The sequence below is a fragment of the Dryobates pubescens genome, chromosome 20 (assembly GCF_014839835.1).
Source record: "Dryobates pubescens isolate bDryPub1 chromosome 20, bDryPub1.pri, whole genome shotgun sequence".
In the NCBI taxonomy this organism is placed as follows: Eukaryota; Metazoa; Chordata; class Aves; order Piciformes; family Picidae; genus Dryobates; species Dryobates pubescens.
In genome coordinates, this window is record NC_071631.1 from 8,888,260 (window position 1) to 8,900,236 (window position 11,977).

The 11,977-nt window shown below is 52.5% G+C and overlaps 2 protein-coding genes across 2 annotated transcripts; one reads left to right on the top strand and one right to left on the bottom strand.

Annotated features, from left to right (window-relative positions):
* Nucleotides 1-470: 470 nt before the first annotated feature.
* On the top strand, nucleotides 471-8,532 carry UTP18 (UTP18 small subunit processome component). The gene is made up of 14 exons (XM_054170950.1): nucleotides 471-779; nucleotides 993-1,117; nucleotides 1,225-1,320; nucleotides 1,795-1,874; nucleotides 1,973-2,058; nucleotides 2,663-2,788; nucleotides 3,719-3,893; nucleotides 4,210-4,310; nucleotides 5,062-5,152; nucleotides 5,452-5,575; nucleotides 6,157-6,331; nucleotides 6,908-7,050; nucleotides 7,792-7,851; nucleotides 8,428-8,532. Exons 1-13 carry the CDS (start codon nucleotides 477-479, stop codon nucleotides 7,814-7,816), a joined length of 1,650 nt encoding a protein of 549 aa, XP_054026925.1. The 5' UTR covers nucleotides 471-476; the 3' UTR covers nucleotides 7,817-7,851; nucleotides 8,428-8,532.
* Nucleotides 8,533-8,560: 28 nt separating this feature from the next.
* LOC128898226 (uncharacterized) lies at nucleotides 8,561-9,175 on the bottom strand. Its single transcript, XM_054170908.1, has one exon. The coding sequence runs from the start codon at nucleotides 9,173-9,175 to the stop codon at nucleotides 8,561-8,563; it is 615 nt and encodes a 204-aa protein (XP_054026883.1).
* Between the last annotated feature and the right edge of the window lie 2,802 nt (nucleotides 9,176-11,977).

The window sequence follows — 11,977 nt, forward strand, 5'->3', positions numbered from 1 at the left end:
CCGGCCCACCGCGAGCCCCCATTGGCCTCCCGCCTGTTTGGGGCTTCCTCGCTCGCCGTACCCCCTCTGGGCCAAACCATTCGGAATCGGGGGTGCTCAGAGGTACTGCAGAGGCTGGGGGATAAAACCTGCCCCAACACGGCTCTTTTCGCCTTTTGATGGATAAAGAATGGCCTAGAACAACAGCTAGGCCGTCGGTGAGGGGCTTTTGTTGTTAGGAAGGGCTAGGAGACCCCCCCGGGTACTTCGTGGAGTGGCCCAGCCGTGGGCAGTGTCACGTGGAACGCAGGCCGGGGGAAAGGACAGCAAAGAAAGGAGTCACGTGACACTATCCGGAGGCCGGGACGGTCGTCGGGTCACGTGAGCGGGGCGGGGCAGCGCTCGCAGCATATCACGGCGCGGGGCGGTCGCGTAGCTCGCGCGCACGTGTTCCTGCTTCATTTCCGCTTCCGGCGGGCGGGAGGCGGTGAGGAGCGATGCAGCCCGCGGCGGATGGTGCGCCGCGGAGGGAGAAGAAAATGAGGAAAACGAGAGATGCCAAAAAAATGAAGAAGGCAGCGAAGCAGCTGCAGCTGCGTGCGGAGGCAGCGGCCGCTGAGCGCGCGGCGGCTAAGCAGGCGGCGGAGGAGGCGGCTCGGGAGGCGGCTCGCCGCGCCAGGCACTTGAAGGTTCTCGGCCGCAAGTCGGGTGCCGAGAAGGAGCTGGAGGAGCTGGTGTTCGGTGACAGCCTCAACGTGGAGGAGAACGAGCTGCTGCACCGCCTGACAGGCCCCACGCGGGTAGGCTGCGGGGCCCGGCGAGCAGCTGCTGCTGCCTCGGTCTATGCTGAGGCCCGGCCCCGCCAGCGGGAGTGCGGGGAGGCGGCGATTTTTGCGGCCCTGGACAGGGGCTGGCTTCGACTCTTTTTCCTAGCCTGCTCCACGCCACTGTGTCTGTTATCTTCCAGTACCGGACCGTGGCTGGGCTGAAATGGTCTGTCTGGTTGCTTTCAGCTTAATGCCACAGGGAGTAGTCTGCAGAAAGACTCCAGTGATTCAGAGGTAGAAAATGAAGCAAAAGGTAAAGTTTCATCTAGAAAGCCAGCCTGGGTGGATGAAGATGACGAGGCTGAGGAAAAGTAAGCCCATTTTTGCAGGAAGGAGTTTGGTGTCACTCTTGGGAGTGACTCTGAATGGCTTCAGTTGGAGTCATCTTCGTGTTCTGTGTGTCTTTTTTCCCCTCTAGTGTTGATATGACCCATAAGTATAGGAAAGACTTAATGAAAAGTGATGCTGAGAAGATACTTACTAAGAAAAAATTGAAAAGAAGACTTGAAGAACAGTGAGTTTCATGGATGTTTTTGTGCCATTCAGTGTCACTTCCCCCTTTACCCAGTGCACTCAAGTGGGCTCTCTAGAGCTGGTGCTTCCTGCAGTGTTTGCAATGTTTGTGGATTCAAAACAGTAAATTCATTGCTGTGCAAGGAGGATGGTGCAGCCTGCTGACAGTGTGTGGCCTGTAGGAATGAGCTGGGGTGTGAGTGCAGCCAGACAGCAAAGCAGAGCCCCAGCTGGGTTTGGGTTGCCTTGGTGTCCTTTCAAAGAGCAGCCCTGGGGTGTCAGTTTTGCTGTAGTCAGTAAGTTAGCACAACACAGAAAGCATTTGCAGAGGGTTAGCTGTAAGTGGGCTTGGAGAATGACTGTAGAGAGTCACAGAGGCATTGGGATGGAAAAGACCTGCAATGGGGAGAAGGAAATCAGTTTCTCTAAGGATCTGTTGTTTTTCCTTCTTTCCCCCCTTACTCCTCTTTGCAAGGTTTCAACGAGCTATGGGAGGAGTTCCTGCCTGGGCTGATTTAGACAACAGGAAGAAATCCAAAAAGACTGCAAGTGATAGTAAGTAAATCCATGGCTGTTCTGGGGAGTGACTCTGTGGTTCTCTGTTCAGCTCACTCCCTTCCTGCTCCTTCTTCAATGGGCTTTGTCTCAATTAGGTGAGACTGATGAAGATGATGATCTGCTCCGTAGGACTGGCAATTTCATAGCAAGCTCAGAGTCCCTGCCAAGAGGTATTCTGAAGGTAAAGGCAAGCCTGTGTCCAGCTCAGTGTGACCTGTGTCCATGTTTCTGTGTTGTTCTTGGGCTGTAAAATCAGTGAATGAATGAATTTCTTCTTTGTTTCTGTAACTGGAAACCGAGTAAACAGCTGGAGAGAGGAGGTAGTTCACATCATGAAAGCATGAAACAAACTGAGGTGGATTGTTTGACATAAGAATCTCTTTATGTACTCCAGAGTGGCACTTTGTGGTAGGATTTTAGTTCAGCAGGGGAAGGATGGAATTCTCCTAGAACTCTGAGGTTGCTGAAGTGGCTTCAGAAGCGACAGCCTTAAATGAGTGTTTGTTGCACTGTCTGTTCTACAGCTGTCTCTGATGGGTCAGAATACAGCTGGTTGTACCTAGAGTGGTAACTCTGGAGCCATAGGGGGACTGGTTTGGGCTGCCTGTTTCTCTTGCCTCTCTACTGCTCTGGAAGAGCAACTTCCAGAGCCACCTGGGTGTACATCCTGCTTATGGCAGCTGCCTGAAAGCTTAGCATGGGCTTTGGGATCCTGTAAACAGCAATTAAATTGGCTGCTCATCCTCATGAGCAGGAGGGTCCATGCTGCTGTGTGTCTGTTGCAGCTGAAGACCTGCCTGCCTGCCAACCAGGAGCGCTTCGCTAGCGGCAAGCTGGCCACGGTGCAGTTCCATCCCTCTGCCCAGGTGGTCATGACTGCTGGACATGATCGCTCTGTGTCCCTCTTCCAGGTGAGCAGCCTCAGTCTCTGCTAAGTGTGTGATTTGTGAGCACACCTGAGAGCCTGCAGAGGCTTTCTTTGCTCTCTCCCTGCGGTGCTGGGGGTCGTGCTGGGATTTCCTTGGCAGCTTGTTGGAAGACAACTGCCATCTGTGGCTGCCTGCCAGCCACCTGCAGAGTGCAGGCAAACTGAGCTGTGGCAGAAGGTTTTCTTGAAGATGTTTTAAATATTTGAGTTTCAGGTTGCAAGGGGGAGGGACTAAGGAGACTTGAGTGAAGTCAAAGCCTGTAGCACGGAGAGCAGTCCACCTGCATTCACAACTCATATTGCTGTGAAGTCAGCTTGGAGGTGGAGAGACTGCTGCAGCAGGAAGCTGCTCAGTTGGGGATGCTTCTGCCCTGCTCCTCTGCAGATAAAGGATCATAACTACTCAGGAGCTACAGGAAAGAGCAGTGCAAACCAAATGTCTCTGAGAAAGGCACAACAGAAGTGGTTGCATGAACCAAGCCTGGGCAAGGCAGGGAAGAGTAAGAGTTGTGGAGTATGTCTGGGGGGCTGGGATGGAGGAGCCAGGAGGGAACATTTCAAACTGGTGTGCCTCCTGCCATTTATGTCTTCAGAGCAAGGAGCAACAGACACAATCTTGAACCTAGGAAGTTGCATCTAAACATGAGGAGGAACTTCTTTACTTTGAAGGTGGTGGAGCACTGGAGCAGGCTGCTCAGACAGGTGGTGGAGTGTCTCTCTGGAGTCATTCAAAACCTGCCTGGATGCTGTCCTGTGCAGCCTGTTCTGGGTGAACCTGCTCTGGCAGCGGGGTTGGGCTTGATCTGCAGAGGCCCCTTCTACCCTTCAGTGGTTCTGGGTGATGCTGTGTGCTGTGGATTTTCTGTGCCAGTCTGGTGTCTTCCTTGTTGTGATGATCTGTGGTTTTTTGAAGGTGGATGGTATAAGGAATCCAAAAATCCAGAGCATCTATTTGGAGAGCTTCCCAATTTACAAGGCTTGCTTCAGTGTTGATGGAGAGCAAGTTATAGCCACTGGTACTCACCACAGGATGTTCTTCGTGTATGACATGATGAGTGGAAACATCATTCCCATACAGAAAGTAAGAGGTAGGCTTTACAGTGCTCTGAGTGCCTGGCCAGGCTTGAGGCTGCCCCAGATGCAGATGGCAGCTGAATGTACTTTGAAAGGAGGTGCCCTGGGCTGTTGGAGCTTGCATTTTTAACTTGTCCTCAGGGATCTCCACTTGAGTAGCTCTGGTTTGGCTGGGATGTGAGTGGCCACACCTAGACAAGGCTGGGTTGTAGCTTTACTGTGAGAGGATGCTTCACAAATGAGAAGCTGAGGTGGGGGTCAGGACATGCTCTGAATGTTGAAGGAAAAGGGCAAATGATGCCAGTGTGAAGCTCTGAATCTGCTTTCCAGGTGTGGATGAAAGATTCCTCAGAAGCTTTGAGCTCTCTCCAGATGGATCATTCATGCTTGTAACAGGAACTTCAGGGTACCTTTACCTGCTGTCAATGAAGGTAGTTTCAGTTGCTTGGTGCCTTTCTCTTTGGTTCTGCTTGCCCTCTTTTCATCAGCAAAGCAAGCTGCCTCTCAGCTGAAGCAGGGCTGTGGTGCATGCTGTGACAGCCCTCACAGAGGAGCTGCTGAACTAGCTAAGTTGTTCTTTTGGGGGAGGCTGAGAATCATTTCCTGCCTGTGCAGTTCCCTCTGGAGCTGGGGGAGTTCACCCAGGGTCTGGTGAGGTCTTTGCAGCTGTCACAGCTGAGAGCCATAGGTCCTGACTGTGTCTCAGCCTGTTGCATGAACACTACTTGCAGTAGGAGAGGTCTCAGCATGGAAGCAGGCACCTGGGGGAGGGGGCACTGCAGGCCTGCTTTTTTGGGCATGGTGCTGGTGCACCCTGCTAGTGAATCATGCCATCCACTGAGTCATGCTGCAGGCAGAATTATTTCAGTTACCTTTGAAAATGCCATCTGCTGGCAGCTGGCCTTGGTTTAAACCTCTGCTAGGGAAAATGCCTCTTAAGAAGAAAGTCCAGTTCCATTGCACCATGAAAACCCCTTAAGGAGGGAGCAAAGGAGCTGAGGTGGTGCAGTGACAAAGTGCCCCTGCACTGCTGAGTGCTGCTCCGTAGGAACTGGAAATGCTGAGGCTGTTCTGGGAATGGCAGAGTGGCTAACTTGAGATTTCTGTGGGACAGGAGGATGGAAACAACTTTCCTGCAGAGCTCTGGTAGAATCATTGTCACCATTGTTGTTCATCCTGTAGACAAAAGAGCTGGTCAGCACCATGAAGATCAATGGGAGGTGTGCTGCATCTGCTTTCACTCCAGACAGCAGGCAGGTCTACAGCTACTCAAGTAAGTGTTCTCTGGCAGCACTCAGCCCAGACCCAGTTGCATCATTCAAGCTTCTCTCAGTCACTAATTGTTTTACAGAGATAATTAAAAGACTTTATGCCATTGGCAGCCCTAAAAATCCAGCTAAGTGATCGAGGAATGGAGTGAATGATTGTAGTATGCCCTTAGCTGGTTGTGAAAGTGCCCTAGCCCTGACAGCTGTAAATCAGACAGCAGCTGCCATGATGAAAGTTAGCAAGACAGACAGACCATGTGCTCTATGAATGTTGTTTCTATCATCCCCTTGATTCTGCAACCAGAGGAAGGTGAAGTTTTCATCTGGGATGTGAGAAGCAGGAAGTGTCTGCACAAGTTTGAAGATGAAGGGTCCCTGGAAGGAAAGTGCATTGCTGTTTCAAGAAATAACCAATATGTGGCTTGTGGGTGAGTGTCTGCTTCCCCTTTCCTCTGGAGCTCCTTTTGGGGGCTGGTGAGGGGGAAGGGGTATGCAAGAGCTTGGTATCAATGAGGTGAGGAGGTGAATGTTGCCTGTTTCTGATGGTAGGTTGTTCTGTGGGTGTCTTAAGGCACTGACACTGAGCACCAGCCTCATTCCTCCTGTTACTGTTGGCCAGCCATGGAGTTTGCAGTTAATTCTGAGCTCATGCTGACTCAAACCACTACTTCTGTGGCACAAACCCTGAACCAGGCTTGTGGCTCTTGTCTGGTTCTCTTTTGTACACTTGAATGTGGCTCCTGCAAGATGCCCTCTGAGCTGTGGCTCTGTTAGATGTGAACTGTGTTACAAGAAGCCCTAGAACAGCCCTCTCCACTAAATGCTATCATAAACACCAAAGCAAAATCAGGCCCCAAGCAGGATGTCATTATAAACCCCCATGATATATGAAGGTACCATTATAAAGCTCCAGAAATAATTGGCAATGACCTTTTTAGTTGTGTGGTGGCTGCAGGTCAGTGCTGCGAGTTCCTGCATGGTGTCATCTCTGTTCATTTCTTTTGTTCAGCTCAGCTTCTGGAGTTGTAAATCTCTACACTACTGATGCCTGCCTCAAGGCAAGCCATCCTAAACCAGTGAAAGCCATCATGAACCTGGTGACCTCTGCCACCTGTGTGACCTTCAACCCCACCACGGAGATCCTGGCAGTGGCTTCCTGTGAAGCAGATGAGGCTGTCAAGTTGGTATGTCCTGAGTCTTCAGGGCCAGTGGCTTTGTGCCTTGGTCAGAAGTGTTCCTGGGGACATCCCAGAGCTGATCTTGAGTAGATCTGTGCTCTGCAAGCTTGGCTGGAGCAGGCCTCTCAGGAGGTGTCCAGGTGCTGTACAGCTCTAAGGAAACAGATTTCTTTTCAGGGTGGTTTTGTGGCGTTGGCACCTGAGGGGCTGGGTCAGCTCTGTTTGCCCCTTTGGTAGTGCCCTGATTTCAGTGCTGTAGAGGTGACCTTCCAGCAGCTGGGAGCTGTAGCACTTTTGCTTAGTGGAGTTCTGCCTGGCTCCCTCACACTGTTGCCAGTTTTGGTGGCCAGCAGTGGAGCTGCTGAATGAACCTGGGGAGCTGCAAGCTGCTCTTACTGCTTAGCTGTAGCTGAAAAGAAATGAGTGGCAGTCATTGGCTTCTTGCAGTGCTCCCTGCACCTTTTCTGCACTACAGCTCTCAAGTGCTGTGGGATAGGAATGAGCTTAACACTGAGCTTCAGCTTCCCATTTGTGCTTCAACTGGAATGTTGGTGCCAGCACTAATGAGCTGCTTCTCCACAGGTGCACATTCCTTCCTACACTGTGTTCTCAAACTTCCCTGTCTTCAGAAGAAAACAGATTTATCTTGCTCAGTCTATGGACTTCTCTCCCAGAAGTGGCTTTTTCTCTGTAGGAAACAACAAAGGCAAAGCTTTGCTCTTCAGGTGAGCACTGAGTCAGGTTCACTAAGCCCAGGGAGCATGTTTGGATGCTGTAGGAGGGGGCAGACAGCTGGCACATGGTAAAGCTTGGCTTTGTGGTTGGGGGGGTTGGACCAGATGGCCTGCAGCAGAGGTCCCTTCCAGCCTCAGCCAGTCTGTGGTTAGTGCTGAGGTTTGAAGACTGCAGGTGCTGGATGGTGCTTGTGGTTTGTTGGGAGGACATGGGAAAGTGTTGGCTTAGCAGCTTCACAATTAGACTAAATCCTGTGGAACTTGGGCTCAGGGGGTGATGCCTGACTAGCATAAGCTCCACCTGAGCCTCCTGTGAGAAGGGAGGTGGTGGTTTTTCTCCTGGTCTGGCCAGAGGTAAGGGGTGGTGACAGAGCAGGAGTCTCTCTGTGGTTTTTAACTAACTTTATGTGATACTTGACAAACTTTGTGCTTTTCATGTGAGGTTTTAGAGACTACAGAGTCTGGCAGAGAGAACTTAGGAAAAGCCTCCCAATCAAGTCTGTTGCCATGGGCACAAATGTGGTTGCTTTGTGCTTGGTTTGAGCTGGGTCTGCCTTTTGTGTTGGCGCTCCAGGGCCACCAGCCTGTGGTGCTCCCTCTCCGAGTTTCACCTGCCTTCAGCTTAGGGAGAACAAAGTAACACTGCAGAAAGTTGTTGCAGCTTTGTGGTAGTCCCTCAACAGGCTCCTGAGGAGTTTTAAATGCTTCAACTGTTCGGTTTTTTTTTTTCAGGCTGAAACATTATGCAGATTTTTAAAAGAAGATACAGGAGGAGGTGGAGCAGGAACTGAGGTAAAAGTAGCACCACAGCTCATGATGGTGTTGCCTTGAACCTTATTTTCATTTTGCTGCCTCCACCTCTTCAGAGATGGCAACAAGAAGCTCTTGATATGCTGATCTGAAACTGCTCTGGCTGGGTCACTTGTGGCAGGCTCCACATAGTGGGCAGGAGTCAGGCTTGGCCTTTCTGCTAATTCTCTCACCTGCAGCTGGCAGTTAACTGACCCCCTTGATCCTGCTGGCTGTATCTGAGCCCAGCTCAGGCACTCTTGTTGACAAGAGCTGCAGGCTTGAGCCTGTTAAGCCATGGAAGGGAGCCCACCCCAGCCTGCATGGCAGCACTTTTAGACTGGTCAAGGGCTGAGGTTTGAAGCGTGGCCTGTTCACAGCTAAGGTTTTATTGTACCCTTCAACTTCTTCCTGGGAGAGTGCAGAGACCCAGAGCCTTGGCAGTAATGCAGTGATTGTTTGACCCCAGAGGTGCTAATGGGTGGAAGCTGAACTTGTTCAGGCTGGCAGTGGGTCTTGCCTGCGTGAAACTGTGGTGGTGAGACCTGACAAAGATCCTCTGTGCTGCTTTTTCCCCAGGTGCTGTAACCTGCACATCCAAGGATGCTGACCAAACCCAACAAGTCTTTTATTTTATGTGGAAGTCCCCAAAAGACTCCTCCAGCATTGGTGTTTTTTAATAAATGTCCCTGACAGGTTTTCTGTCAAGTTTTCATGTTTGTGATGGTTTGTGGAAGCAACTGGCTGGGGAGATCCTTGGTGTCTGCTGGTGTCTTGAAGACATGCCTTCAGTTATTCCAAGCATGTGAGGCCCTGCAGTGCCCAAAGCCTGGTTTGGGGCCGGGTTGGGGATGCGGGGCGGTGCTGCCGCTAGAGGGCAGGCCGGGGCCGGGTTGGGGATGCGGGGCGGTGCTGCCGCTAGAGGGCAGGCCGGGGCCGGGTTGGGGACGCGGGGCGGTGCTGCCGCTAGAGGGCAGGCCGGGGCCGGGTTGGGGACGCGGGGCGGTGCTGCCGCTAGAGGGCAGGCCGGGGCCGGGTTGGGGACGCGGGGCGGTGCTGCCGCTAGAGGGCAGGCCGGGGCCGGGTTGGGGACGCGGGGCGGTGCTGCCGCTAGAGGGCAGGCCGGGGCCGGGTTGGGGACGCGGGGCGGTGCTGCCGCTAGAGGGCAGGCCGGGGCCGGGTTGGGGACGCGGGGCGATGCTGCCGCTAGAGGGCAGGCCGGGGCCGCTGCTGAGCGCAATGCTTCGTGCTGCCGGGCAGGGGCTGCGGCTCTGCCTTCTCTGACCATCTGTGTTTGATTGGTGACGTCACCACTAAGCTCTCGCATCATTTTAACCCAAAGGCTTCTAAAAAGAGTGGCTTCAATGTGCTCATTCTACTGAAGCTCCCCGAGGCAGCTGGGAAGTGTTTTCGCAGCCCTGGGGCTGTGTGGCTGAGGCTGTGCCCCCTGCTCAGGGTGTGCAGATTGCCCTGGAGCCGGGCAGGGGCAGATCCAGGAGCAAGACTGGAGAATTAAGGGTTGAGTTGGCACAAGCACAGTGGGGTTGGTGCTCAGCCTTACCCATCCTGCTGGCTTCTGGTTGTGAGAGGGGCGGTTTGAATGGGGCACAGAAATGTCAGGACCTGCTGATCACTGCAAGTGATCTGGGAGAGATGAAACCATTCTTTTTGTGCATTCCATGGTACATATGGCACATGTTGAGCTCTGCATTGGGTTCTGGGGAGCACAGCAGGGCAAGAGGTTTTGTAATTACCTTCATTGTTGGCACTGCAAAGTGTCCTGCCCCATCCAGTATCAACTGGGGAAGCCTTTTGCCTTGAGAAACAGACCTGGAGGTGCTTGTTGCATTTCTTGGTGTGACACTTGGGTGTACTGAACAGGTCCTAGAGGGTGGATGATGGGAAGCACTGGGTGTCCAGGGATGTGTCTGTGCAGTGGGATGAGTCAAGAGCACATGGCTGTGTACTCTTGCTCTGAGAACTCAGCTCTGTCAGCCTGCCACGTGCTAAGAGCACAGAAGTTAAGAGCTCCTGACCTATTTTAAACCTCTTTGTGCTTAATTCTGTTTTTTTTTCCTAGCATTGCTTATTTTCTGGCATTGCCAAGCTGATGTGCTTTTAATGAATTATTTCTCTGCCTTCCTTCTCCTTCCATTCTCCTTGGCAAAATAAATTTTATTGATGTAGTCCATTAAATATTTATCATGGCAGCCTTTCCCCTCCAGGCTGTGATCTTGTCTGATTTTGCAAGCTGAAGAGAATTAGTCTGGTTAGTGCTTAGAAAGGGAAGCTCCAAGGGGAGGAAGCCCTGGCTGGCTGTTAGAGGAACATTGGTTATTTAGGAGATTATTGGCTCTGCTGCTGGAGAGCTCCTTGTGGTGCAGGTGGTTGAGCAAACCCCTGAAGGGAGTGAAGGTTTTTTTTTTTCCTCCTCCTGTGTCTTGCTCAACATCCAGGATTGCTGCTCTCAGAATTGCTTGGAAAGCTATGGTTCTGGAGGTCCTTGCCATGTGGAACTGTTTCAACTGCTACCTGAATTTCCCAGATGATCAGACAAGAAATTGGATCCTCCTCTATGGCTGGAGTGCTGAACCCAGCCCCTGGATGAAGCAGTCACAGCACACCTTGACAAGAGGCTGGGTTCTCACCCAAAGATGTTTCTTCAAGTGTCTGAAGGCCTCTGGTGATCCTCTAAAGCCCTTTTCTGGCCATAGTTTATAGGATCTAGGGGAGGATACAGAGCTCTTCTGGAGGGTACCTGAAATAGGTCTGTAGAGGATAAACTCAGTCAATGCTGGCCAGTTCCTGTAGCAGCCTGGCAACCACCAGTTCCTCCTGCTCTGGCTGCTGCATTTGTGCTGTACTTCCTTTCACATGGCAAGCAGCAGCTCCTCTCTTCACCTCGGGGCAGTTAAAGCACTGGAACCCAGCTTCACTCGAGTGCCTTTAATGCTTTTGTCATGTGCTGATTACTCCCAGAGGGAGAAAATCTGAGTGCCCTGGAAGAGTTTCCACACAGAATAACAAACAGGTGGGTGTTGGAGCTCTGAAGAGGAGCTGAATCTCTGAAGCTGACTTTGCTGCTTTAGCTGCACAGAACAAACCCAAACCCAACATTTCCAGGAGTCTGCACCTCAGCAACCTGTCTGTGCTTGTGCAAAACATCACCAAGAACAGCTGAAGGTGAGGCTCAGGATCAATTAATGAACAGATCCAGGCTCTGGCGCCCTGCTTCCCAGTTCTGGAACATCTGACTCACTTTATGCTCTAGGACAGGTTGGTGCTGAAAGGGCTCTGAGAGGAGCCAGCCCTGCCTCAGCCTGAGGCTTCAGCCAGGCAGGTACCAGCTGGCTCTCAGGAGCTCCTGGATGGGTCTTTGTGGGTCATGTCTCAGACTGCAGACTCATCTGATTTGAGATGCTGAACACTTCAGCTCTGGTTGGAGCCCTTCAGCACAAATGAGGCTCTCCTGTGCTTCTAGAAGCCTGGGGCTCATCCCTCCAGTCCTGAGCTCCCCCAGGGGAGCTGAAGATTCCAGAGCTGCTCCCTTCAGTCAGTGCCCTGCAGACCTTGCCAGCCCAGCAGGGATTCAGCCAGGCCTGGCAGGGTGGAACGAACCTTGGGAGGGCCCAGGCTGGGTCCTGTTCCCACAGCACAGGAAGAGCAGGTACCCCATTCTACAGTTCAGTTTTGTCCTTACAGCTCTGTCACCTCACTGCAGCTGCTGGCCCCTGAGGCCTCCTAGGAGCCAGAGAGCTTCAGAAATGGGCCTGGAGCTGTGGCTGTACCAGGCTGCCAGGGTGTGTGGTGCCTGGGCTGTGCTGGTGCCACTGCCCAGGGCAGGGAAGCTGCCTCAGCCCAGGTTGGTGCTGGGCAGCAGCATCTCTTTGTGTCAGTGCTGGCCACACAGGGGTGCTCCCTGAAGGTGCCCAAGCCAGTGAAACGCAGAGTGTGTCTGCTTACACCTTGGCTGTCACCAACAGGTCTCTGAGCAGGGCTCAGCATTTCACAGCAGTCCAGGCAATTCCTTAGTTTGTAAATCTCCCCCAGGCTCACTGTGTACTGTGGGGATACCCTGGGGCTTGTCTGGGGTCTCCATCCTTTTTGTCCTCACTGCCTTGAGCTGGAC

Excerpts from the sequence above, each read along its gene's own strand:
- UTP18 (XM_054170950.1), top strand. The coding sequence starts at position 477 with ATGCAGCCCGCGGCGGATGGTGCGCCGCGGAGGGAGAAGAAAATGAGG. Across the intron at positions 780-992 it reads GCCTGACAGGCCCCACGCGG|CTTAATGCCACAGGGAGTAG; the intron begins GTAGGCTGCGGG and ends GGTTGCTTTCAG. Across the intron at positions 2,059-2,662 it reads TGCCAAGAGGTATTCTGAAG|CTGAAGACCTGCCTGCCTGC; the intron begins GTAAAGGCAAGC and ends TGTCTGTTGCAG.
- LOC128898226 (XM_054170908.1), bottom strand. The coding sequence starts at position 9,175 with ATGCGAGAGCTTAGTGGTGACGTCACCAATCAAACACAGATGGTCAGA.